The 26,774-nt window shown below is 42.2% G+C and overlaps 1 protein-coding gene across 7 annotated transcripts in view; it reads left to right on the top strand.

Moving 5' to 3' along the window:
- The first annotated feature begins 432 nt into the window (after positions 1-432).
- LOC105497236 (epithelial splicing regulatory protein 1) overlaps positions 433-26,774 on the top strand; it is a 69,361-nt gene continuing 43,019 nt past the window's right edge. For all 7 annotated transcript variants that reach the window (XM_011768209.2, XM_011768206.2, XM_011768204.2 and 4 more), the window contains exons 1-9: positions 433-898; positions 1,404-1,532; positions 2,752-2,865; positions 5,591-5,705; positions 21,538-21,636; positions 21,765-21,819; positions 23,952-24,062; positions 24,179-24,311; positions 24,398-24,440. In XM_011768209.2, the coding sequence (XP_011766511.2) occupies positions 767-898; positions 1,404-1,532; positions 2,752-2,865; positions 5,591-5,705; positions 21,538-21,636; positions 21,765-21,819; positions 23,952-24,062; positions 24,179-24,311; positions 24,398-24,440 (931 nt within the window). In that variant the 5' untranslated portion in view covers positions 433-766. The remainder of the gene's footprint in view (positions 899-1,403; positions 1,533-2,751; positions 2,866-5,590; positions 5,706-21,537; positions 21,637-21,764; positions 21,820-23,951; positions 24,063-24,178; positions 24,312-24,397; positions 24,441-26,774) is intronic.

Genomic DNA, 26,774 nt, shown 5'->3' with positions numbered 1-26,774 from the left:
GCCTCACCTCTGGCCTCCTTTCGCCTCCCTGTACCTGGCCTTTTCGCTTGACCCTTCAGAACCTTCGGCTTCGTTCCCCGCAGCCGGTATTCTCCGAGCCCCCCCGCCCTGCACCTCTCAGTGGGGACCCCTCCCCCCAGCGACTCCGCGCCCTTTACCTCTCTGAGCCCTTTTCCCGTCTGGCCTCGTCTACCCTCTGGATGGCAACCGCCTCTTCCCCGCCCCTCGCGCCTCCCCCTCCTCCTCTCTCGCCCTGGCCTCTCCATTCATCCAGCCATTGTCTCCCGCCCCTTCTTCCCCCTCCCCAAGCGGCCTCCTCCCCCACCGCTGCCACGTCGTGGTTTGAAGGAGCCAATGGGCCGGCGCCGCCAGGTGTCTCTTACCTGCACCACGTGGGGGAGGGGGAAGGGGCGGGCAGGTAGAGCCACATCCCAAAACAGAAAAGCTTTCAGCCATTGCGTGCCTCCCGGGGGTGCAGCATTGCTCCAGGCTTTTTGCATAGACGCCCGGGCAACTGAATACAAAAAGGGCAGGCCTCCTGCGCCCTCCTTCCCACCCCCCTTCCTGCCCTGGGCGTGGAGCACCGGCCAGGTGTGGGCTTGGGTGGTTGGTTACCGCCTTTTGCAGTAGCAGCAGCGAGGAGGGGGGGTGGGCGCTCTTTCTTTTTCTCTTAGAAGAGGGTTTAGCACAGGTTTTTTCGTTCTCACTTCCACCCCGCCTTACCTCCTCCTGACCCCCCCCCTTCTCCCCCTCCCCACCTATCGTCATGACGGCCTCTCCGGATTACTTGGTGGTGCTTTTTGGGATCACTGCTGGGGCCACCGGGGCCAAGCTAGGCTCGGATGAGAAGGAGCTGATCCTGCTGTTCTGGAAAGTCGTGGATCTGGCCAACAAGAAGGTATTTCTTCACGTTTTCGTCTAAATGCAAGGAATGGGGCAAGAAGTTTGTAGTAGAGGTTTGGGCGGGGAGGGGGGTGGAGGTAGGTAAATAAGTGCTCTTGTTTGCCCCCTTGTGAGTCTGGACCCGCGGCCTAGGGAAGCTAGAGTAAAACCAAACTTGTTGGCCAACTGCCTTGGAGCCATTTCAGCCCTCCGCAACCTGGCTCAGGTGGGGAGGCCAGCGCTACCGAGAATGGTTCTTTGGCCGTCGGGGGACGCCCCGCCGAGACGAGGTGGGGTCTCGGAGGCCCCGGGATCCACTTCCAGGGCCTTTCCGACCTATCGGGTGGGGGGTGGGGCGGGGGGCAGGAACGCACTGGAGCCGATGGCGAGTCAAGAGCTTTGATTCTGCGTCCGGACCCCTAGAGAGGCGCGGGTCCCCCCAGCAGGGGAGCGAGGGTGGAGGGTGCAGAAAGCAGCTCCGAAATTGAGGGAAATTGACCCCTGCTTCTCTACCTTCGGAGGTGGGACAGTTGCACGAAGTACTAGTTAGACCGGATCAGTTGGAACTGACGGAGGACTGCAAAGAAGAAACTAAAATAGACGTCGAAAGCCTGTCCTCGGCGTCGCAGCTGGACCAAGCCCTCCGACAGGTGACAGCCCCGGGTCACGCCGCCCACCCCAGCCTGGGCCCAACCCCACCGCACCCTACGCCCTCTCAGGGCGGCCCACGCGTGTTCCCGGAGCAGGGTGGCAAGACTCCCTCCCGGCCGCGTGGGTGGGAGCCCCGTCTGAGGGCCGGAGCGCACCGTTTGGGCGGGGGTCGCTGCTTCTCTTCACCTCCCGGCCCCAAGGGTTTGGGACCGACATTCACTAGTTTTCGAGTTGCTTCCAGAGTAGTTACTGGAGCGGGAGAGTGAGCTCCATTTTGCCAATTGATTGACGTGCGGAGTTTGAATCCTAGCGCCCCCATCTCCAGGTCCAGACCCTAGACGCGCCGCTCCCCTGCGGGGTTTGGGCCCACAGCCTTCGGGCAGAGGGCGCTGTGGCGTAGACGTCCAGGCGGGCCCGCGGGTGTGCAAGAAGTAGCACAGTTTGGGTCGGAACTTGAAGGTGCCTGCCTGGTTTCAAGCTTCTGAACTCCCAACGAAAGGCTCGGTCCGTCGTTATTTCTTTAGTGGCCTTGGTCCCAGGACCAGGGAGGTTTTTGAGGTCCGAACGTGCAAGGCTGCCCGTTGGGTCACTGCGGAACTGATGGAATCCCCTTATTAGGACTGAGGTGACCTAAAAACCGGCTGTTCCGGGGTGCTGACGGGTGCCGGATCGGGTAGGGCGGGGTGCTAAACCTGTGCGCAGATGAATGCTCTGCGCTCTCATGACCTCTGCCCTAGCACACGAGCCTCGAGTTATAGGAGAAAGCTATCCTTTCTGGGGTGTATTCATCCAAGACTTTTTTCCAGATCTGTATACCCAGTACCCGTATTTGTTTATCAGAAGCTGGGGTCTTAAGCCTGGCACATCCAAACAAACAAAAAGTAACACTAAGGAATGATGTAATCTGAAGGCAACCTGCTGATGAGATGAGACATCTGACTTAAGTCTTGAGTGAATTTTTTTGTAAAAACAGAAGGGAGAATGCATTGACAAGTTTCTCCTGGGCGCGAACTGCGGATTGATTGGAAAGCTTCCCTACCTCGAGGAAGTAAGGAGGTTTGTGGGAAAGGAGTCTGTCTTTCCAAGGTTGCCCCAGCACCGGTGTCCCCCATCAGGGCCCTTATCTCAGTTTTCTCTGGCTATCGCCAAGGGGAGTTACTTTGCAGAGTTTCTAAATGGTGCATCAGTTGCATCCCTGTGTGTATCTTGTTCTTGCAGTTTAACCAGTCAGTGAGCAATGAACTGAATATTGGAGTAGGGACTTCTTTCTGTCTCTGTACTGATGGGCAGCTTCATGTCAGGCAAATCCTGCATCCTGAGGCTTCCAAGAAGGTAAGAGTGCTGGCTTCTGGAAAAAAAAAATGGTTGGACCTTTGGGGTGACTGGAAGTTTTTAAAAATTTTTGGTTTATTCAAGTTTCTCGGTTTTTAAAAATATGCATATAGGCAGTTATTTTAATGAGTACAGAATTTCAGTTTGGGAAGATGAAAAAGCTCTGGAAATGGATGGTGGTTATGGTTGCAAAATATGTTAATGTACTTAATGTTTTACTGAACCATACTCTTAAAAATTATTAAAATGTAAATCTGGTGTTATGTATATACAAAGATACTCTTTGGTAACTTAAAATAGTCTCTTTATGTCCAATTTTCAAGATGCATGACACTCTCCCTTTCCCAAAGCTAATATGGAGTGTGAATTTTTGACATTTAAAATAACTATAGAGAGGAAAGAACTATTTTTAGTATGTCATAATATTCCCATTTGTGTTGAAAATCCTAGAAAGGAAGGAAAAAAGAATTAAACCTTTAAAGTTGTATTTCTAATCATTTCATTAAAAAGGCTACTTAAATAAGACGTTATATCTAGTGAAACCACAATCGTAGCACTCTTCACTTTGTCTGATTTTAAGTAAATGTTCAAAACTGATTCTTGCATCAAAACAAAAGGGTCACCCTCATCTTTTACCTTTGCTCATTTTTCTGACATAGAGAGGATTACAGAGTGAGAGAAATATAGTCTTACTATAGGTAAAATGTGATTTCTCTCCCTGGATAAATACCAAGAGGCTGTGGGAAAAGGAACAGCAGAGGCAACCCACCCAGTGTAGCCAATCATTGCTAATACACTGTCTCTTAACAACTTAAATTAGTTTGAGCTGTAACTTTTTATTGTGGTAGGCAGGCACTGAGCTTGAAAAGATGGAAGTAGAATATATTTAGGTACCTGTATGAGGCAAGGCTTGCAATGAAAGATGTAGACTGACAAATGACCCAGGCAAGTAAGCACAGATTTTATTTCGTTTAATATATTATGACAATTTAAAAAGTTTGAAGGAGTAACTCAAGTTCTTATGTCTTCAGGAAATCTCTCCTTTTATATGAGTCTTAGTAATTATTTGATAAAAGGGGAAGAATTTTTTAAAAAAATTAAATGCTAGACTAGTTGCTACATCCTTACCAGACATAGTGATAAGTAAGGATTACTTTTTTCCTCCCAGACTCACATGACAGAAGGACAAGACTTAATCTTTTCTGTTGGGCCAGAGGAAAATAGCTGTTTTCATTATTTAGGTGGACTACTTTGGGTATAGGAAAACATCTGGAGAAAAAGTAAGACTTTTTCCTCAGCCACTACTATTAGGATTTTGATTAAATACAGAAACTAAAACAATTTTATAGTGAAAGTAATCCTGTATATTCATTAAAGGGAAAATGGCAAAACATGAAAAAATCCTGCCACTCAATACATTAAAATGTTCTTCTCTAACATGAACATGTTTGGATATATTCTTCCAGAATTCTGTAGACAAGCATTATTTACAAAGAGCATTCATACTGCATAAGCCTTTTAGCCTACATTATCTAATAGAACATCAACATTGTTATAAGCACTAAATAAAATACTCAGTATTTTAAATGGACACAACAACTTAAACTGATTATTGTTGAACATGTGAGTTACTGTCCTTACAAACAGCTTTTAAGTGAGCATCTTTGTAGGTAATAGGCAGGTTTCGTGGTTCTTTTAGTTGTTAACTTTTTTAAAAGCTGTGACCATGATGCAGCAATACTGATTTCAGAATACAGCATGAATAGGTCACATCTAATAAAATCCAATAGAAGGAACTTGGAGAGGAGACATTTTGCATGAACATTTAACATTTAAAAGTCTTAATTTCCTTGATGTTCTAATGTAAAAATGGGTAAAAATTCCCAGCAAATTAACACAAACAATTTTGAAATTTTAAGAAAAATCTAAATTGAGTTTTTAAAAGGATTATCTTTAAAAGCTATCCAATGCTGAGTTATTTTGTTAAGAAAACAACAAAAGAAACAGTAGTGTAATATTTGTCCAGACAATTGTGCTTTGCTTAATAGCCACAGTAGTGGTGCTAATAGCTAAGAATAGCAGTAACAATTTCTCCTTTGCCTTTGGGATTTGTGAGTTTGTTTTTGTTTTTGTTTGAAGTCTAATTTGAGTTCAAAGGTACAGCTACAATATTGGTCAAGAAGACTAATGTGGGACTATTATTTGGCACAAAAATAAGCCTTTTCAGTTAATCAGGAATTTACTATTCTAATCTCACTTACTACTGAAAATATGCATTATTAGAACCCAATAGTTAGAACTACCCAGTTTTACAATCTAATCCTGCATCTGTATGAAAACTGAAAGGGCTGCTAGTGCTGCCTGAAAATACAGATGTTCTAAAATGGTTATGGCTGGAAAAAAGAGTAGTATTAACAGCCAGAAAATATGAAGTATAACAGCCCAAATGTATCACAGCTTCAGAATTGTTTCGAATGGAATGCATACTGAAGCACAAACATGGTAATCCACTGCCTTAAAACAATAATTTTTTTTCATGAGACTGGTACATAGGATCTAATATAGAAACAGGACCAACTTTTAAAAATAAAGCAACTCTTACATTAAAATTTAAATTTTTTCCATTGTAAAATATGCTTATATTTCAATTTTTAGGTTCCTAATTGTAAGAGAAACATTGAACCAAATTCACCTAGTTAACAGTATCTACTTTGTCCTTCCTCAGAATGTACTATTACCTGAATGCTTCTATTCCTTTTTTGATCTTCGAAAAGAATTCAAGAAGTGTTGCCCTGGTTCACCTGATATTGACAAACTGGATGTTGCTGCAATGACAGAGTGTATCCTTTAAATCATTACTCAAGAATCATTTGAAAAGATAGTTCCAGGAAAAAAATGGTAATTCAAGAAACTTTCAAACATTTTAAATTTTGTCAGCATATGGATAAAATTGGCCTGTCCAAAATTTGTCTACTCTGCTGAGAAACTAACACAATTATAGACGTCTTTGAAAGTAGTTATAATTAATCAGATGGTTGGATGGATTTGGAGATGGATTTTTTGGTGAGGTGATCACATGTAGAATAGGATTCCGTTTCAGATTATGTAATGTGTGTGTGTGCGCTGGAGAAAGAACATGAAGACTTCAGTGCAGAGTCTAAGGCCACTTTTTCTTGGTTACTGTGATTTTAGGGTTTATTTTGGCTTCTTTAGAATGAAGTCAAATAATTTTTTTAATTAGTGGATATATCCCCTTTACAAACTGCAGTTCACTGGTCCCGCTTTTAGCCTCCCCTGAGTTTTTCAAATACAAGATTATGCTAATTATAATAAGCCATCTTTGAAGATGATAAAATGGGGGTCTGGATTGTTCCCCACATTCTTTAGTTACCAAAATAATATATTTGATGCATGATATGTTGTAAAAGTAATTTTATAATTACAAATCTATAATCACAAATGACCCATCATCTTACATTCATTAAGTCTTTAAAGTGCTAACTAATAAGCAGGCATGTGCTAATATATCAGATGTAAAGTTGAGTAATTGTTGCCTTGGGTGGCTTCCCAAAAGCCACTGTGAGAGTCATCATGAAGTTAAAACTAAGTTACCTTCAGTAACTTGTGGGTTGTAGATGCTTATTCCCAAACTTTCTCATTCATTTTCAGGAACTAAAGCCTGGTTTTTGTGTTACTTCAGGATTTTTTTTCCTGATTGAAGTTTGCTTGCATATATTTCATAACTACTTGTAAACAGGTCAAATCCATTTTCCTTTGCCTTCTTCTTGGAGTCAGGTAGCTGGAATTTTGGCTTAGCATGACCGCTAGTGTTGGGAAGAGGGTGTAATAAGTTCACTGTGACAGAATTCTTATAAGAATTTTGTTAAAAAGTTGGTACAGCAGAAAAATTCTCACTGGTTGTTCTGTTGGTTTGAATGTTGTATTAGACAGCTCAAGCTTCCATAACAAATACCATAGACCAGGAAGCTTAAACAACAGAAATTTACTTTCTCACAGTTTTGGAGGCTGGGATGTCCAAAATCAGGGTGTCAGCATGGTCAGGTTCTGGTGACAGCTCTTCCTGGCTTGCAGGTAGCTAGCCACCTTTTCTGGGGGGATAGCAGAAGGAGTTATCTTCTTACAAGGTCACTGCCCTATCTAATTAGACCCCTCCACCCTTTGACCTCATTTAAACTTAACTCCTAAAGACCCTCTCTCCAGATAGTTAAATTGGGGGTTGGGCTTCAACATAGGACTTTGGGGGAGGTGGGGAACACAATTCAGTTCTTAAGTATAAAACTTTTTGATGCAGATAGTTGGTCTTCTACAAAATAGCCAGAGTACCTAGAGAAAAATTAGAAGACAGTGGAGGAAAAATCTAATAAGCTATCTTAATTTAGAAAAAGACAACTTCTGGTTGGACGGGGTGGCTTACGTCTGTAATACCAGCACTTTGGGAGGCTGAGGAGGGAGGATGGGTTGAGACCAGGAGTGTTGACACCAGCCTGGGCATTATTGCGAGAACCCATCTCTACAAAAAGTAAAATGAAATAAAAATATTTTAAAAAATGAAAAAAACAACTTCAGTAAGGAAAGGAAGTATATTAAGGATTATTGCGCCGGGGCAATATAGAGAAACACAATGTCAACAAAAAATAAAAAAATTAGCTGCACATGGTTGCATAAGGCTGTAGTCCCAGCTCTACTTAGGAGGCTGAGATGCAAGGATTGCTTGAACCCAGGAAGTCGAGGCTGCAGTGAGCTGTAATTGTGCCACTACACTCCAGCCTGGGTAACAGAGCAAGACCCTGTCTCAAAAAAAGTGGATTTTATTCTTAAATGTTTTAATATTTAATGTCATACTTGTACATGTCTTTCTCATTTAACAAGTTAGAAATGCTAATAAGCTTTCTTAGCAACGGTTTTTGTGTTACATTGCTGCTGTGGTCAGTTATTTTGACTGCTATTCAGAGGAATACTTAATTTCCCTGACTAGGCTACCAGACCAATTTCTGAGGCTAAAAGCAATTATGTCCAATCTGAATATCAACTTGTGCTCATCTGTGCAAAGTATTTCTACAATGTCTGAACTGAAGAATAGTTCTGTTCTTTCAGAGCATTAAACATTTTCCTTGCCAATATGAAAGTGACGCTGAATTGGGAGATCTATAGTCATTAAACATGGTTTTGCCAAGTGGACAGAAGGTCATTTTACTCTTCAGGAATTACCTGTTTCACCTGGTAAACCAGTGGGGGAGGGAAAGGGGCTTCTGTAAACACCTGGAGAAGAGCAGATAAGAGAATGTGCAGGTTGAAGTGTTTAATTTTTTTGGTTGTGAAATACTTGTATTCTTGATTGGTTGTTTTAAATGAGGATACAGATATATCAATTTGGACCCTCAGTGATGTCACAATATTCTAAGTGTGTTGGAAACGTGCTTTATTAACTTTATATCCAAGTAAATTTAAAATTTTTAATAATTCAGTTTTAGCTGGGCAAGGTGGCTCATGCCTGTAATCACAGCACTTTGGGAGGCCAAGGTGGGTGGATCACTTGAGGTCAAGAGTTCAAGATCAACCTTGCCAACATGGCGAAGCCCCATCTCTACTAAAAATACAAAAAGTAGCCGGGCATGATGGCGCACATCTGTAATCCCAGCTACCCAGGAGGCTGAGGCAGGAGAATCACTTGAACCCAAGAGGCAGAGGTTGCAGTGAGCTGAGATCACACCATTATACTCTAGCCCAGGTGACAGAGTGAGACAAAAAAAATTTTTTTTCATTTTTTAGAGATGGTTCCTCATATTTTGCCCTGGCTGTTCTCAAACTCCTGGCCTCAAGCCATCCTCCTGCCTTGGCCTCCCAAAATGCAGGATTATAGCTGTTTGCCACCATATCCTGGCCTCATTTATTTTTTAATTAGTAGGCTTTATTTTTTTGAGATGTAGTTGAGCTATGTTACCCAGCCTTGTCTCAGACTGCTGAACTCAAGCAATTCTCCTGCCTCAGCCTCCTGAGAAGTTCAGATTACAGGTGCATCTGCTGTACCTGTAATCTCAACTTATTATTATTATTATTATTATTGTTGTTGTTATTATTTTGAGATGGAGCCTCCCTCTGTTACCCAGGCTGGAGTAAAATGGCACGATCTTAACCCACTGCAACCTTTGCCTCCCGAGTTCAAGCGATTCTCATGCCTCAGCCTCCCAAGTAGCTGGGATTACAGGTGCCTGCCACTATGCCTGGCTAATTTTTGTATTATTAGTAGAGGTGGGGTTTCACCATGTTAGCCAGGCTGGTCTCCAACTCCTGAGCTCAAGTTATCCACCCATCTCGTCCTCCCAAAATGCTGGGAGTACAGGTGTGAGCCACTGCACCCGGCCCCAACTTTATTTTTTAGACCAGTTTTAGGTTTAGAGCAAAATTGGGCAGAAAGTATAGAGTGTTCTTATATAACCCTTGTTACACACATACATACACACTCTCTCTCACTCACTCCCCCACTGTCAACATGCTGCACCATTGAGCAGAAAGTATAGTGTTCTTATAGAACCCTTGTTATTCTCTCCCTCTTCCTCTCCTCCTCTCCACTTGCCCCCTCACTGTCAAAGTGCTATACCAGAGTGGTACATTTGTTACACCTGATGAGCCTACATTGACACGTCATTATTACCCAAAGCTCATAGTTTACATTGGGTTTCACTTTTGGTCTTGTACATTCTATGGATTTTGACAAATGTATAATGACATCTATCTACCATTGTTGTATCAGAGTACATTGTAGTAATAGCATAGTACAGAATAGTTTTTTTGTTTAGTTTTGTGTTTTTACCTGCTACCTTAAAGTCTTTTATCCCTAATAGAGTAGTTTTATTGCCTTAAGACTCCTCTGTACTTTGGCCAATCATTCCTCCCTCTGCCTTAACCCCTGACAACCACCAATCTTTACTGTCTCTGTAGTCTTGCCTTTTCTGGGAGGTCATATAGTTGGAATCATGTAGTATGTAACCTTTTCAGATTGTCTTTTTAGCCAGTAGTATGCATTTAAGATTAGTCCATGTTTTTTCGTGGCTTTATAGTTTCTTTTTAGCACTGAATTTCATTGTTTGTTTATTCGCCTACAGAAGGACATCTTGGTTGCTTTCAAGTTCTTGCAAATATGAATAGTGCTGTTATAAACATCACATGCAGGTTTTCATGTGGACATAGGTTTTTTTATTCATTTTTATTTCTATTTTTTTTGAGACAGAGTCTTGCTCTGTCGCCCAGGCTGGAGTGCAGCGGCGGCGATCTCGGCTCTTTGCAAGCTCCACCTTCCAGGTTCACGCCATTTTCCCGCCTCAGCCTCCGGAGTAGCTGGGACTACAGGTGCCCACCACCACGCCCGGCTAATTTTTTGTATTTTTAGTAGAGACGGGATTTCACCATGTTAGCCAGGATGGTCTTGATCTCCTGACCTCTTGATCCGCCCTCCTCGGCCTCTCAAAGTGCTGGGATTACAGGTGTGAGCCATTGCGCTCAGCCTAGGATTTTTATTTATTTTGGTAAGTATCAAGGAGTGTGATTGCTGGATCATATGGGAAGAGTGTCATTTTTTATATCTCACTGCAATTTTTGTGTTTAAGGCAGACTTTTTTCCAGGGGGAATGGTGAGGGAAAGCAACCAGGCCTTGCATTTAAAAGAACAATATGTGGAACTTGAATAATATGCAGTATTTCAAGGCATTTATGGAAGATGAAAGAAAATTATAGTGTGGTCACTTTCTTTTTCCCCCCTAAAGTCTCACTTTCGCTCAGGCTGGAGTGCATTGGTACTGTAATGCTATCATGGTCATGGCTCACTGCAGCCTCAAACTCCTGTGCCCTAGGCTCAAGTAGTTGGTACTGCAGACGTGCACCACTGTGCCAGGCCAATGTTGCGTATTTCTAATGGAAGAAGAGACTAAAACCCAATTTGTAGAGTCACAAAGTCTGAGCTAAGTATACACTGCCACACAGCAGCTTTGCTTTCCTGGGAGTTACTAGTGTCTGCCGAGCCAAACTTTAATCTTGAGTATTCCAAAATGAAAGCTTTGTAAGTGAAGTGCCATGTAAATGAAAAAGTAGGACCATTTTGATAAAGAAAGGGTTTAGGAATTTTTTTCTTTTTCTTTTTCTTTTTTTTTTTTTTTTTGAGATAGTCTCACTCTCTCGCCCAGACTGGAGTGACACAATCTTGGCTCACTGCAACTTCTACCTCTCGGATTCAAGCGATTTTCCTGCCTTAGCCTCCCAAGTAGCTGGGACTATAGGAGTCTTCCACCTCGCCTGGCTGATATTGTATTTTTTGTAGACACGGTATTTCACCATATTAGACAGGCTGGTCTTGAACTCCTGACCTCAGGTTATCCACCCACCTCAGCCTCCCAAAGTTCTGGTTTTACAGGCATGAGCCACCCCACCTGACCAGGAATTTCTTGAGTGTAGTTCTGGTTCTTATTTTTGGCACTTCTTTCCCTCTTTTGTCTTTGTATTTGTTCAAAAATACTTTTTTTTTTTGTTTGTTTGTTTGAGACAGAGTCTCTGTCTTGCCCAGGCTGGAGTGCAGCGCGCAATCTCTGCACACTGCAACCTTCGCCTTCTGGGTTCAAGCAATTCTCCTGTCTCAGCCTCCCAAGTAGCTGAGATTACAGGATGTGCCACCATGCCCAGCTAATTTTTGTATTTTTAGTAGATACGGGGTTTCACCATGTTGGCCAGGCTGGTCTGGAACTCTTGACCTCAGGTGATCTGCCCTCCTCGGCTTCCCAAAATGCTGGGATTACAGGCGTGAGCCACTGTGCCTGGTCCTAAAACACATTTCTGATGTTGATATTAGGCCTTTGAGTTATTCCAGTTGCATTGTTGCCTGCTTTTGAATCATGTGATGGTAGCTGAGAGACCTCATCTAGCAGGTAAACTGTGGATTACATGTTGTAAGCTTTTTACTTAATCAAATGTGGGTGTTGAGGGTGTGATAATAGGGGTTGGGGCTTTTTTTTTTTTTTTTTTAATTAGATCCTTTAGGGAAATTAATACTAGTTGTCTCCTGCTGAAAGGACATTTGTGTAAATGGCTTCTTTCATTTTTTTTTTAACTCATTTTTTCCCCCACTAATGTTGGATGGAATTACTTCCTCCTGATTTCTTAACCTGCTTTTTGTTAGCTGTTTGTCAGGAACTTACTTATTCTCACTAATCAAGACTTCTAATATTGTGTTTACATCCCTTTGCCAAGCATTTATTAAGATCTTATTTTTCTGAAAGTATGGTAAGGAGGACAGGTGAAAATAACTATCAATTGACTGCTTACTACATATGCCATGAACGGCTCAGTGGGGAGATTTCATCCCCATTTTATCGCTAGGGAAACTGAGGCTTAGAGGCTTTGTCTTTAAGTTAGATGCTCTAGCATCCAACAATATACAAGGTGAAATAGTTTAGAATGCATACAATCATTTGAGGCACGCTGGCTACCTCAAATAGGTTGTCTCCCTTTTAAGTTAATATCCTGTGTTTGCTCAGCACATATCAAACCGTAAAGCAGTAGAGTTAATTTTGTAAAATATGTATTCCATGATAGGGTATTGCATTCGTATGTGCTGTTTGACATGATTACGATTGCCATTTCACTAGGGCAAATTTTCATTATCAGGAAAAATCACTAAACTGCTCATGCCTGCCCATTCAAAGGTTAGTAGGGTGTGTATGTTTCATCACTTCTTGGGGGTGTAAAGGATTCATGGGGGGTGTGTGTGCACATATGTGTGCTCTATTATCAGTGTGTGACATTAGCCTGTTTTTCCTATAGGTTACAATTGGGGATAATAGGATAGTAGTTAAGAACATGAACACTGGGGGTAATTTATTTGACCCCTCAGCCTCAGTTTCCCCATCTTAAAATGGGTAAGACTATTGTATAAGGATTAATGAGATAGTGTGTGCTGCCACTTAGCTGGTGGTTAGCCTGCTCCACACTCTGCAATGCTGACTGATCCTGTGGACCCTACCAGGTTGTCGGGTGTCTCAGAACAGGAGAAACAGCTGGTAAGGGACTTTGGAAATGACTTCCTTATTGTTTTAAAACTTATATAAACTATTTTATACATAGAATTTTTTTTTAACCTTATGTGAGACTAGATGTAGACCTTTCAAAGTGTCAGCTACATGTTAGTACAGGTAAACTTGAAAGTCAGGAGTTTATTCTAACAGTGAAATGAGCTGGGGCTTTATAATTTTACAAACCTTCACTGCCCTGCTGTAAAGGTGAAGGCTAACACTGAATCCTCCTTGGTACTTTTCTGTGTATGGAAGGGATTTTAATATATATAATATATCATCAAGTATACAGATAAGCTGGGCCAGTAGTTGACCTTGTTAGCTGGAGGGGGAAGGAATTATCTCTGGCATCACATTGGCATGACATGAGCCAAATCAGCAAGGACACTGGTTTGTCATCTGCAGTGAGTGAAGTGACTAGAAATACTGCATATTCCTTGCCAGCCCTCAGACTGATGTTAATTAAGTGTGGTTTGTTTTAATTATAAAATATTTTGGCCTGGTACAGTGGGTAATGCCTGTAATCCCAGCACTTTGGGAGGCCGAAGCAGGTGGATAACCTGAGGTCAGGAGTTTGAGACCAGCCTGGCCAACATGGCGGAACCCCGTCTCTACTAAAAATACAAAAATTATCTGGGTGTGGTGGCGGGTACCTGTAATCTCAGCTACTCAGGAGGCTGAAGCATGAGAATTGCTTGAACCTCGGTGGCAGAGGTTGCAGTGAGCCAAGATCGTGCCACTGTACTCCAGCCTGGGCGACAGCAAGACTCCATCTCAAAAACATAAAATATTTTACTTTTAAAATGGGAGTTTGGAAATTTCAAATTAATCCTTTTGTTTTAGAAAGCTTCGGAAGACTTATCAAGGAGTCTCTCCTTTTCCTAATTTGTTTATCCCATATAAGTGTCTTTTTCCAAAGTAAAGTGTTTAATATCCTTTGTTGAATGAGACCCTACCTCCATCTTATTTCTTCTAGGGTATAATTGACTTACTAGGTTTGTTGGAAATCCTTCTGCATGACTCTTCAGTACAATAATATCTCCAAGAAGTAATATTTGTTAGGTAGGGATCTTATTTTTTATCCTCTAAGAGTAAGAGGCTGGGTGCAGTGGCTCATGCCTGTAATCTCACCACTTTGTGACGCTAAGGCAAGGGGACTGGAGCCCAGGAGTTCAAGACCAGCCTAAGCAACACAGGGAGATCCTATCTCTACAAAAATAAATCTAAAAATTAGCTAGGTGTGGAAGCACACTCCTGTGGTTCCAGCTACTTGGGAGGCTGAAGTGGGAGGATCACTTGAGCCCAAGGTGTCAAAGCTATATAGTGAGCCTTAATCACACCACTGCATTCAAGTGTGAAGATCCTGCCTCACCAAAAAAAAAAAAAGCTGGGAAGTAAGGTTTAAAACTAAGGTTGTATTAACCTGAGACAGCTGGTTGGGATATGACAAAAGTAAGATTTTAAGTATGTGTGTATCTGTGTCTGAGTGGTTTGTTTTTTTTTTTTTTTTTTCTGATATGGAGTCTCGCCCTGTCACCCAGGCTAGGGTACAGTGTGCGATCTCAGCTCATTGCAACCTCCACCTCCCGGGTTTGAAGGATTCTCATACCTCAGCCTCCCAAGTAACTGCTGGGATTACAGATGTGCATCACCATGCCTGGCTAATTTTTTAACTTTACTTTTAGTAGAGATGGGGTTTCACCATGTTGGCCAGGCTGGTCTCAAACTCCTGGTGTCAAGTGATCCATCCACCTTGGCCTCCCAAAGTATTGGGATTACAGGGGTGAGCCACCACACCTGGCTTCTATTTTTTTTTTTTTTTTTTTTTTTTTTACGTTTTTCACTCCTCAGCTCATACCTAGGTTTTAGATTTTTTCCCCCAGCATTTTATTGCTGTTGTTAAATAGTTTTGGTTGTTTTGACTTCTGGTTATATTTTCTTATGGTGACATTTTTTGTTTCCTTCAAAGCTCACTTTAAAATATATCAGATTATATGTAGAACTTAAATTTAAAATTTTGCAACCAAACTGGGCACAGTGTCTCAGGCCTGTAATCCCAGCATTTTGGGAGGCTGAGGTGGGCAGATCACTTGAGCCCAGGAGTTTTGAGACCAGCCTGGCCATCGTGGTGAAACCCTGTCTCTACAAAAAATACAATTAGCCAGGCATGGCGGCATTCGTCTGTAATCCCAGCTACTTGGGATGTCAAGGCTGGACAATCATTTGAACCCGGGAAGTGGAGGTTGCAGTAAGCCGAGATCACGCCACTACACTCCAGCTTGGGCAACACAGTGAGACCATGTCTCGAAAAAATAAATAAATTAAGCAAACAGCTAGGTTTGGTGGCACACGCTTGTAATCCTTACTCCGGAGGCTGAAGTGCGAGGGTCACTTGAACCCCAGGAGTTCTGGGCTGTAGTGCGGTATGCCCATCCAGCATCCGCAGTAAGTTCATCATCAATATGGCGACCTCCGGGAGTGGAGTGGAGGGCTGCCTAAGGTGGAGTGAACTGTCCCAGAAACAGAGCAGGTTAAAACTCATGTGCTGGTCAGTAGTGGGATCGCACCTATGAATAGCCACCGCAATCCAGCCTAGGCAACATAACAGGACCCTAGTCTCAAAAAAAATAAAAAGGACAACTCTTTTTTTTTTTTTTTTTTTTGAGACGGAGTCTCACTGTCGCCCAGGCTGGAGTGCAGTGGTGCGATCTCAGCTCACTGCAAGCTCCACCTCCTGAGTTCACGCCATTCTCCTGCCTCAGCCTCCTGAAGAGTTGGGACTACAGGCCCCCGCCACCACACCGGCTAATTTTTTGTATTTTTTTTAGTAGAGATGAGGGTTTCACCGTGTTAGCCAGGATGGTCTGGATCTCCTGACCTCGTGATCCGCCCCCCCACCGCCTCGGCCTCCCAAAGTGCTGGGATTACAGGCGTGAGCCACCGCGCCGGGCCCATAAAGGCAACTCTTTTAAGAGTAACATCTCTATCACATGATTTTAGAAAATTCAGTTTTTAGATGGAAGACTAATCAACTTTTCTCTTTTTTTCTTGCTATGTTTTATCAGCTACTCCTTTGTTCGTTAGCACAGGTATTATAAGCCTGTCAACATGAAATTGTGTTACTGTACAATAAATGAAAGTAAACCATAGAAATGGACTTAACACCTTGTGAGGGTTCTGTGGCAAGGAAAACAGCTTTCAGATGAAACTTCGAATTGGAGTAATTATAAAACAGTTTAAACTTGTCTGAGTTAATGTATCACCTTATTAAAAACTTAGTTTAAAAAGCTATTATTTACAAGTAAAAATTGGATGTTCTGAAACCAGATGTGACCAATTTTAGGTAGTTGGGAAGGATAACTTTTTTAAGTAGATAAGCTAATATTGATAAACTTCATACAATTTCTCTCTGAATTATATCCTCAGCTAACACAAGTGTGAATTAAATCCTCAAGCCTGTTTCATCAGTGGTGGTCATAAGGAAAGTGTCCCTCCTGTTAATATATAGACCAAGTCTCTAGATTCCTCTAACATGCATATACAGTTTTACTTGCTCATTTGCAGCCTGAAATGATGAGTTTTGTTCCCACCACCTCTGCCTGTACCCTTCCTCATTTCCTTGAGGCATTTCTCATTTGTAAAGCTGGCTAAGCCTGTTTGTGCTGTTGTGGCTGCCTTGAGGGCAGAATGAGTAAGTTGCATGAGGAGCTATAAATCAGGAGGCACAGACTCATCTTTCCTTCCCTCAAGATCAGACGTATAGCAAGTAATTCAATATATACTTATAAATTGATAGGGGAAAGAATTACTACTAAAACTTTTTTTCTCATTCCTCTCTGTCACTTGTTTTCAGTGATGCTAAGGATCATAGATTGAAGAAACTGGCCTACTGAGGCTGTGTGTGTGTGTAAGGAGATGGCTTGGGCATTCAGGAGGTTGGGTGACTTACAAGTTGTTACACAGCTTAGCGCCGCTGATCCTGGTTGTGACGGCTCAAAGGGAGACGTGCTGGGACGTGTTGTGTGGCACCAAGGTAGCCAAATGTCAAGAACATATCCTTAGTTAAAAAGTAGAATTCATTACAATGATTCTTCAGCTACAAGTCTATTTTTAACCAGGCAGGAATGCTTTCCATTTTTACTTTTGATCTCTGTCTGCTTTAGTTGACTTTTATCTACGAATTTATAAAACTTCTCACACACTATTGTTCAATAGTCAAATCACAGCTGTCGTGTAATCCCACCTCCATTACCCAGCAGCCAGGTGACTGGGTGAACTACTGAACATCACTCAATCCCAGTGGTTTGTTTGAGATGGAGTCTTGCTCTGTCACCCAGGCTGGAGTGCAGCGGCCATGATCTCGGTTCACCGCAACCTCTGCCTCCCGGGTTCAAGCGATTCTTGTGCCTCAGCCTCCTGAGTAGCTGGGATTACAGGCATGCGCCACCACATCCAGCTGATTTTTGTATTTTTAGTGGAGACAGAGGTTCACTATGTTGGCCAGGCTGATCTCAAATTCCTGACCTCCAAGTGATCCACCCACCTCAGCCTCATAAAGTGCTGCGATTACAGGCATAAGCCACCATGCCCAGCCTTAGTGTCTACAACTGTTTGGTTTTGCTATAATCTATCTGTCAGAGTTATTATGAGAATTGGAAGAAATAGGGAGTGTTTGGCACAAAATGGTGTCCAATAAATGCCACCGTTTAAGTCAGTAGATCCTTGGAAGCTATAGAGATGGTGATAGATGGAAAGAGATCAGAGGAAGATGGGGGCCTACACCCAGGAAATGTTAAGACGGTCAAGAAGATAGCATAACATTATAGGAATAGTATCTAATGAACTCTAAAATTGACGATTGTGGCCAAGAACAATTTTGGTGGGTCATTTGTGGCCTAGTTTGGTTCAGGGATTAAGATAAGAGTGCTTTCTTTAGAGGGTGGTACCTGAGCAATGTTGAGAAGGCTAGGTAATCCTGCCATTAATAGATGAGAGGAAAGCTTAATTTGAATGGAATATACTTTTATATTCCTTTCAAATCTAAATTTTCCCCCTATTCTGTTTTGAGACTGATTGACAAACATTCCTGTGGCATCCTTTTTATCTGGCCATCTTTTTGCAATCTCCATTCTTCTGTAATAGGTCAGAGGTCAATAACCTTTTGCTGTAAAGGGCTAGAAAGTCAATGTTAGGTTTTGCGGGGCACATTAGGGTCTGCTCACACAGGTGCACCTTGTTTTAGTGTGCTTTACTTTATTGTGCTTCACAGTTGTTGTATTTTGTCTTTTTTTTATTTTTGAGAAAGGATCTTGCTCTGTCACCCGGGCTGGAGTGCAGTGGTGTACTTCTTGACCTCCTGGGCTCAAGCGATCCTCCCACCTCAGCCTCCCGAGTAGCTGCAATGACAGGCCAATTTGTTATTTTGTAGAGATGAGGACTTGCTATCTCAGGCTGGTCTTGAACTCCTGGGTCCAAGTGATCCTCCCACCTCAGCCTCCCAAAGTGCTGGGATCACAGGCATGAGCCACCGTGTCTGCCCAGTTTTGTTTTGTTTAAAAAAAAAAGAAAATGGAAGGTTTGTAGCAACTCTGCATTCAGCAAGTCTACTGACAACATTTTTCCAACAACACTTGCTCACTTGTCTCTCTCACCTTTCAAACATTGTCATTATTCTGTTGTGGTGATCTGTAATCACTGGTCTTTGTTACTGGTGTAATTGTTTTGGGGCCAGCAAAGCAGGGCCATATTAGGTGGCAAACTTAATTGGTCAATGTTGTGTGTGTTCGGCTGCTCCAACTGGTGGTTACCCCATCTCTCTCCCTCTCCTTGGGACTCCCTATTCCCTGAAACACAATATTGAAATTAAGCCAATTAACCCTACAGTAGCATCTAAGCATTCAAGTGAAAGTAAGAGTTGCATATCTCTCACTTTAAATCAAAAGCTAGACATGATTAAGCTTAGTCAGGAAGACACGTCAAAAGCTAAAGTAGGCCAAAAGCCAGGCCTTTTGTACCAGATGATTTGCCAAGTTGCATAAAGGAAAATTTCTTGAATACTCCAGTGAATATATGAATGATAAGAAAGCAAAACATTATAGGGTGTTAATCTGAGCAAAGATGAGAAGGCTAGGTCCCACTTGTCATTTATAGAAGATAGGAAAGCGTAATTTGAATGGAATATACTTATTGCTATGATATGGAGAAAGTGTGAGTGGTCTGGATGGATCAAACTAGCTACAACATTCCCTTAAGCCAAAGTGCAATCTAAAGTAAGGCCCTAAGTCTCTTCAATTCTATGAAGGCTGAGAAAAGTGAGGAAGCTGCAGAAGAAAAGCTAGCAGAGATTGGTTTACGAGATTGAAGGAAATAAGTCATCTCTACGACATAATTCAAAGTGAAGCAGAAAGTGCTTATGGAGAAGTTGCGGTGAGTTATCCAGAAGATTTAGCTAACTGATCAAGGTAGCTACACTAAACAGCAGATTTTCAATGTACTAGAAACAACCTTCTGTTAGAAGATGACGCCATCCTGGACTAACATAGCTAGAGAGGATAAATCAATGCCTTGCTTCAAAAGTTGATTCTCTTGTTATAGGCTAATGTAGCTGGTGACTTTAAGTTGAAGCTAACGCTCATTAACCATTCTAAAAATCCTAGAGTTCTGAAGAATTATGCTAAATTGACCAGGTGTGGCAACTCATGTCTGTAATCCCAGCACTTTGGGAGGCCGAGGTAGGTAGATCATTTGAAGCCAGGAGTTCAAGACCAGGCTGGCCAACATGGTGAAACCCCATCTCTACTGAAAAATACAAAAATGAGGCCGGGTGCAGTGGCTTATGCCTGTAATCCCATCACTTTGGGATGCTGAGGCGGGTGGATCAGCTGAGGTCAGGAGTTCAAGACAATCCTGGCCAACATGGTGAAACCCCATCTCTAAAAATACAAAAATTATCTGGGTATGGTGGCGCGTTCCTGTAATTCTACCTGCTCGGGAGGCTGAGGTAGAGGTTGCAGTGAGCTGAGGTCGTGCCACTGCACTCCAGCCTGGGCGACAGAGCAAGACTGTCAAAAAAAACAAAACAAAACAAACAAAACCAAGAATTACACTAAGTCAACTCTGCCTGTGCCCTCAAACAGCATCACAGGCTACCAAGGAATCTTTGATGAAAGGAAGAGGCAATGGATGTGGCAAGCTTCATCATTGTCTTATTTTCAGAAATTGCCACAGCCACCCCAACGTTTAGCAACCATCACCCTGATCCATCAGCAGCCATCAACATCTAGGTAAGATCCTCCACCAGCAAAAAGATTGACTCACTGAGGGCTCAGATGATTAACATGTTTAGCAACAAAGTTGTTAAGTTGTTTTTTATTTTTGGAGACACAGTCTACCTCTCGCCCAGGCGGGAGTACAGTGGGGTGTTCTCAGCTCACGACAACCGCCACCTCCTAGGTGTAAGCGACTCTCTTGCCTCAGCCTCGTGAGTAGCTGGGATTACAGGCATGTGCCACCACGCATGGCTAATTTTTGTATTTTTAGTAGAGACGGGCTTGGTCGTCTCTTGGTCGTCATATTGGCCAGGCTTGGTCTCGAACTCCTGGTCTCAAGTAATCCTCCCGCCTTGGCATCCCAAAGTGCTGGGATTACAGGTGTGAGCCACTGTGCCCGTCTGCAACAAGGTATTTTTGAATTAAGGCATGTACATTTTTTAAAAGACATAATGCTATTGAATACTTAGTACAGTCAAACCATAACTTTTATATGTAGTGGGAAACCCACAGAATTGTGTGACTTGCTTTATTGTGATATTCACTTTAATATAGTGCTCTAGAACCAAGCCTACCATATTTTCAAGGTATTCCTCTATTTGATGGAAACACATCCGTATTTTAGAGAGATTCACAAAACTTCATGTGAATTCCTGGTTTCACCCTCAAACCAAGTTTGACCTATGTGTTTTGAAGAGTATACTTTTGGTAAAGAAGCACATTGGCCTGTGTTGACTCTGAGTGCTTGAATTGTTTCCAAAATTTGCTGTTTAGAACTAGCATCTGCTGTCATCAAAGGCGGACTATCCTACAGGGCTCCGAAAGTGTTCTATAATGGAATTTCTAAGCAAAAGTGGCAATGTGGAAGTAATGTCACATCAGTAATCTGCGGTGTCCATCTCAAACATTAGGCCAAAAAAAGTCATTTAATACCTTGTATTGATAACATCACCATATCTTGAAATCAGCATGGTCATTGCCTTGTATGTGCTTTACAGCTTCAGAGAATTAAATATTCTAATTAACTTTGTTGCATACTTTGATTTGAAACGAAATGAAAATGCTCAGTATTCATTTGCTACAACTGGATAGATAAAAGTCGTATTCCTGGTAATATCTCAGGACTGGATTGATTTGGCCCTTTTACCCAAAAGGGCAGTTGGAGGCTAAGTTGAATGACTGACTGATGGGAGGCAGCCATTCTGAGATTTCTAAAGGAAGCTCGGCTAGATCCATCTTCCCTCTCTTGGCTTGGTATAGGTTTAATTTTGATTTAAAAGTAACCTGATTTTACCTTTCCAAAGTGTTTCCTTAACTTAATCTCACAGATTTAAATTTTGAGAAGAATAGTTCAGTCTCTCGATATGGAGCCTCTCAAGTTGAAGATATGGGGAATATAATTTTAGCAATGATTTCAGAGCCTTATAGTAAGTATTGCTTTTATAGTAGTGCAGTCCAGAATTTGTACTATTTTTCTCTTACCTATACTCAAATTTCCTCCTGCAACTTTGTCTCCCTAATCACTAAATGATGACTTGCATGTTCTCATTTTTAGATCACAGGTTTTCAGATCCAGAGAGAGTGAATTACAAGTTTGAAAGTGGGACTTGGTAAGTGCTCGAGTACTATTTATTTGAGCTTTTTAACTTGTTTTTGTTTGTTTTGTTTTGTTTTGGGAGAGAGTCTCGCTCTGTTGCCCAGGCTGGAGTGCAGTGGCATGATTTCGGCTCACTACAAGCTCCGCTCCCCAGGTTCACGCCATTCTCTTGCCTCAGCCTCCGAGTAGCTGGGACTACAGGCACCAGCCACCACGCCCGGCTAATTTTTTGTATTTTTAGTAGAGACGGGGTTTCACCATGTTAGCCAGGATGGTCTCGATCTCCTGACCTCATATCTGCCTGCCTGCCTCGTCCTCCTAAAGTGCTGGGATTACTGGCGTGAGCCACCGCACCTGGCCTTTAACTTGTTTTTGTTCATATTGTGCCACTTAATTCTTGTCATATTTTAGAAACTTTACTAATCCTTTTAGCTATCCTTTCTCACTGTTAGGTCATCTGTAAAAGAAGGTTGTATTACTTAGAGCTTGGATATTGGGAATAAAATGTAATGACTTAGTGGCATCTTTAGTCACCCTGACCTTAAGTATATTATATGCTCGTATATGTGATTGTTATTTTGGTCTCCCCAAACTATCCAATCTTTCACTTAGAAAATTTCCAAAGGAGAACTTGTAGGCTTTAATAGAGTTCACAATTTTTACTGAGATAAAATTTTACGTACATTCTATAAGTACTTTATTTATTTATTTTCGAGACACTGTTGCTCTGTTGCCCAGGCTGGAATATCGTGGTGTGATCTCTGCTCACTGCAACCTCCGCCTCCCAGGTTCGAGCGATTCTCATGTCTCAGCCTCCCCAGTAGCTGGGATTACAAATGTGTGCCATCACACCTCACACCTGGCTAAGTTTTGTATTTTTAGTAGAGAATGGGGTTTTGCCATGTTGACCAGGCTGGTCTCAAACTCCTGGCCTCATGTGATCCACCCACCTTGACCTCCCAAAGTGCTGGGATTACAGGTGTGAGCCACTGTGCCTGGCTATATAGGTTTCTACTTTAAAGCCAAGGAAATAGCTGGGGAGAAGTATGAAGTGGTATCTGTTAGTGATCGCAGGTAGACCTGTTTGTTTGTAAATCACTCTAATGAATTGAGTGTTTGCTTGGTCTCTGAAGTGAATAGAAACTTCTGACAGCTCTGCCCATAGAGACTTTGAGGCCGATTTAGTTATGAAGAAAGTGACTTATTAAGAAAATGTCCTGAGAGAACTGAAAATATGAACTTAGGAGGGATAAGACATCAAAAGGTGTCAAAAAATATAATAAGTGATTTGCAAGTGAGTCATTAAGGTGTAGGAACTCACAGGCATTTCTATGGATATTCTCTGGGATGGCTCCCTGGTTTGATGTGGGGGATATTTTAATGGCAGACTTCTTACCATGCACATATATTCCTCTTGCGGGTTACTTGTCAGCTTTATTCTGATCCTAAATTCGGCTGCTAAACTGGATTTAAACCCCACATGTATACTGGCTAGATTTGAGAATGAATTCAAACCTATATTTTGGGATTCTAGGAACTTTCAGGACATGAGCGTGCCAAGCAAACATTTCCTCTTTTTTTTTTTTTTTTTTTGAGATGGAGTCTCACTCTATTGCCCAGGCTGGAGTGCAGTGGCACAATCTCAGCTCACTGCAGCCTCCACCTTCCAGGTTCAAGTGATTCTCCTGCCTCGGCCTCCCAAGTAGCTGGGATTGTAAGCATACACTACCATGCCTGGCTAATCTTCATAATTTTAGTAGAGACGGGATTTTACCATGTTGGCCAGGCTGGTCGCGAACTCCTGACCTCAGGTGATCCACCTACCTCAGCCTGCCAAAGTGGTGGGATTACAGGCATGAGCCACCACGCCTGGCCTTCCTCAGCTTTGATAGATAGATGATTTGCTGAGTGAGCTAGCTGTGTTGGGCCTACCCAGATGGCCATCTTTCTATAATGAACCACCTAAACAGTACTTTGAGCTGTACCCATGTAATTTTTGAGGTTATAGGGAAAATCGAGTAGTATTGGTAGTCTGAACACCAAATAATACATCCTGGTGTAACTAGGCAGTTGTCTTGCAGGGGGTAATAGTTGTCTGACTTGCTGGCATTTATCATGCAACCTGAAGTTTTGCTTCATCCACAGCAGCAAGATGGAACTTATTGATGATAACACCGTAGTCAGGGCACGAGGTTTACCATGGCAGTCTTCAGATCAAGATATTGCAAGATTCTTCAAAGGACTCAATATTGCCAAGTTGGTTTTCTTCAATATCTATTTTACTTAATCCCACAGGGGTAATGGATTTTCTATCTTTTTTTTTCTCACTGTATTTTTTTTTCTACTTGCCATCTGTTTTATTATTCTCAAAGGGGAGGTGCAGCACTTTGTCTGAATGCTCAGGGTCGAAGGAATGGAGAAGCTCTGGTTAGGTTTGTAAGTGAGGAGCACCGAGACCTAGCACTACAGAGGCACAAACATCACATGGGGACCCGGTATATTGAGGTATGTCCTCAAAATCTGAACCCCTGGACATCGCGAATGAGAATTAACATAGGCTCAGAAACACTAACTTCTCTGTCTTTTCTCAGGTTTACAAAGCAACAGGTGAAGATTTTCTTAAAATTGCCGGTGGTAAGTGCCTTTTATATAATGTGGCTTTAGTTAATAAGAATATGAAAATTTTGCATATTTAATTTAGCAAGAGTGGATAAATAGGGTCATGAATGGTTTTTATTTTCTACTGTAACATGGGAATAGATTTTCTTCCCCAGAAGTAGAAGCTTCCGGTAATAACAGTGAGCTTAATGTATAACACTTGTCTTAAGGCTTGAGCCAGCCTACTATAGTTAAATAGCCATTAAAAATAGTACTATACGAAGGTGAAAAGGTGATATGAAGTTGTATGCATATGGAAAGGCTAGGTTGTTTTGTTTTGTTTTTTTTGGAAACAGTTTTGCTCTATCACCCAGACTGGAGTGCAGCGGCACAATCTCAGCTCATTGCAACCTCCACCTCCCAGGCTCAAGCAGTTCTTGTGCCTCCGCCTCCAAATGTCTGGGCTTATAGGTGTGTGCCACCACGCCTGGCTAATTTTTTGTAATTTTAATAGAGACGGGGTTTCACCATGTTGGCCAAGCTGGTCTGGAACCCCTGGCTTCAAATTGATCCTCCTGCCTCAGCCTCCCAAAGTGCTCGGATTACAGGCCTGAGCCACTGTGCCCGGCCAGGAAATGATATTCTTGAAAAGAGTCAGAAAACTGCTTTCAAACAGCTATGCTGCAATACCTGGGATTATTGCACATGTGCTTCTAATTTTTCTCTAAACTTAACACGAGTCGCCAGAAACATGTAGTTTTGGGTCTCACAGTATTTTTGGATACATATTTACAGTAATATGGTTAAAAAGAGGGTGGAACAGATGTGGTTTTTATCCAGTTATTTAGTGATTAATAACTTTAAAGGAAGTAACAGATGTATAAAACATTCACTGTGCTTTTTGTCTGATTTTTTTTCTACACATGTATCTAATTTGTAAGTTTCTATTGCTCATTCATATTGTTTTATAATTTCCTTTTAATGTGTTATGAACATCCTACATTACTCAATTTTCTTAAATATTAATTGCTACATAGTATTATATGTACCGTAATATTTTTTTTTTTTTTTTTTTTTTGAGACGGAGTCTGGCTCTGTCGCCCGGGCTGGAGTGCAGTGGCCGGATCTCAGCTCACTGCAAGCTCCGCCCCCCCGGGTTTATGCCATTCTCCTGCCTCAGCCTCCCGAGTAGCTGGGACTACAGGCGCCTGCCGCCTCGCCCGGCTAGTTTTTTGTATTTTTTTTAGTAGAGACGGGGTTTCACCGTGTTAGCCAGGATGGTCTCGATCTCCTGACCTCGTGATCCGCCCGTCTCGGCCTCCCAATATTTTAAAACATCCCTGTTGGAGCTGGGCACATGGCTTGTGCCTGTAATTCCAGCTACTTGGGAGGCTGAGACAGGGAGGATTGCTTGAGCCTTGGTGTATTTTGAGAATGGCCTGAGCAACATAGCGAGATTCTGTCTGTAATAAATAAAATATCCCTGTTGAGGATTTAGAACTCATTTCCAACTTTTGACTTTAATATATTGTGGTAAATAGTTTTAAATCTCTGTGTGCACCACTCATTAGGATAAATCTCTAAAAGAAGGATAGCTGAATCAAAAAATTGTGGATCTTTTCAACAGCCATTTGACACCTATTGCCAAATTATATGAAGATGACTTTCACTGTGTAAAAGAACATTTGTATTCCCGCATTACATAGCCCCGGTGAAAATTTTGCAGCTATAGAACTTATAGGAGCAGCATCCTATTAACACAATTTGCTGGTATATTTTTGCTCCAGTTCATCTTTAGATAAACTCTAAGGCTTCAAAATTCAGGACTTTAGGAGCATTTCCAGAGTTCCCAAGCAATGTTTGATATTGTTTGGGGCCAAATATATTTGGAGTTGCTGTGGTTTTACCTAAATCCTGACATTTTGTGATAGATGCATTGCAACTTGGAGATGGCAAAGTCAATTAATGTTTATATCGTTTCTGGGATTTCATTGTATATGGGCAATGCGATAAGAATTTGCTATTGGGCCTGGGCTTGGTGGCTCATGCCTTTAATCCCAGCTCTTTGGAAGGCCAAGGCAGGCAGATAACTTGAGGTCAAGAGTTCAAGGCCAGCCTGGCCAATGTGGCGAAACCCCATCTCTACTAGTAATACAAAAATTATCCAGGAGAGGTGTAGGGGGGTGTGTGTGTGTGTGTGTGTGTGTGTGTGTGTGTGTTTGTGTAATCCCAGCTACTCCAGGAGGCTGAGGCAGGAGAATCACTTGAACCTGTGTGGCGGTGATTGCAGTGAGCTGAGGCACTCTAGCCTAGGAGACAGAGTAAAACTGTGTCTCTAAAAAAAGAAGCACAAAGAAGAATTTGCTATTA

Source organism: Macaca nemestrina, chromosome 8 (assembly GCF_043159975.1).
Source record: "Macaca nemestrina isolate mMacNem1 chromosome 8, mMacNem.hap1, whole genome shotgun sequence".
NCBI lineage: Eukaryota > Metazoa > Chordata > Mammalia > Primates > Cercopithecidae > Macaca > Macaca nemestrina.
This window is presented reverse-complemented; position numbering and strand designations above follow the sequence as displayed.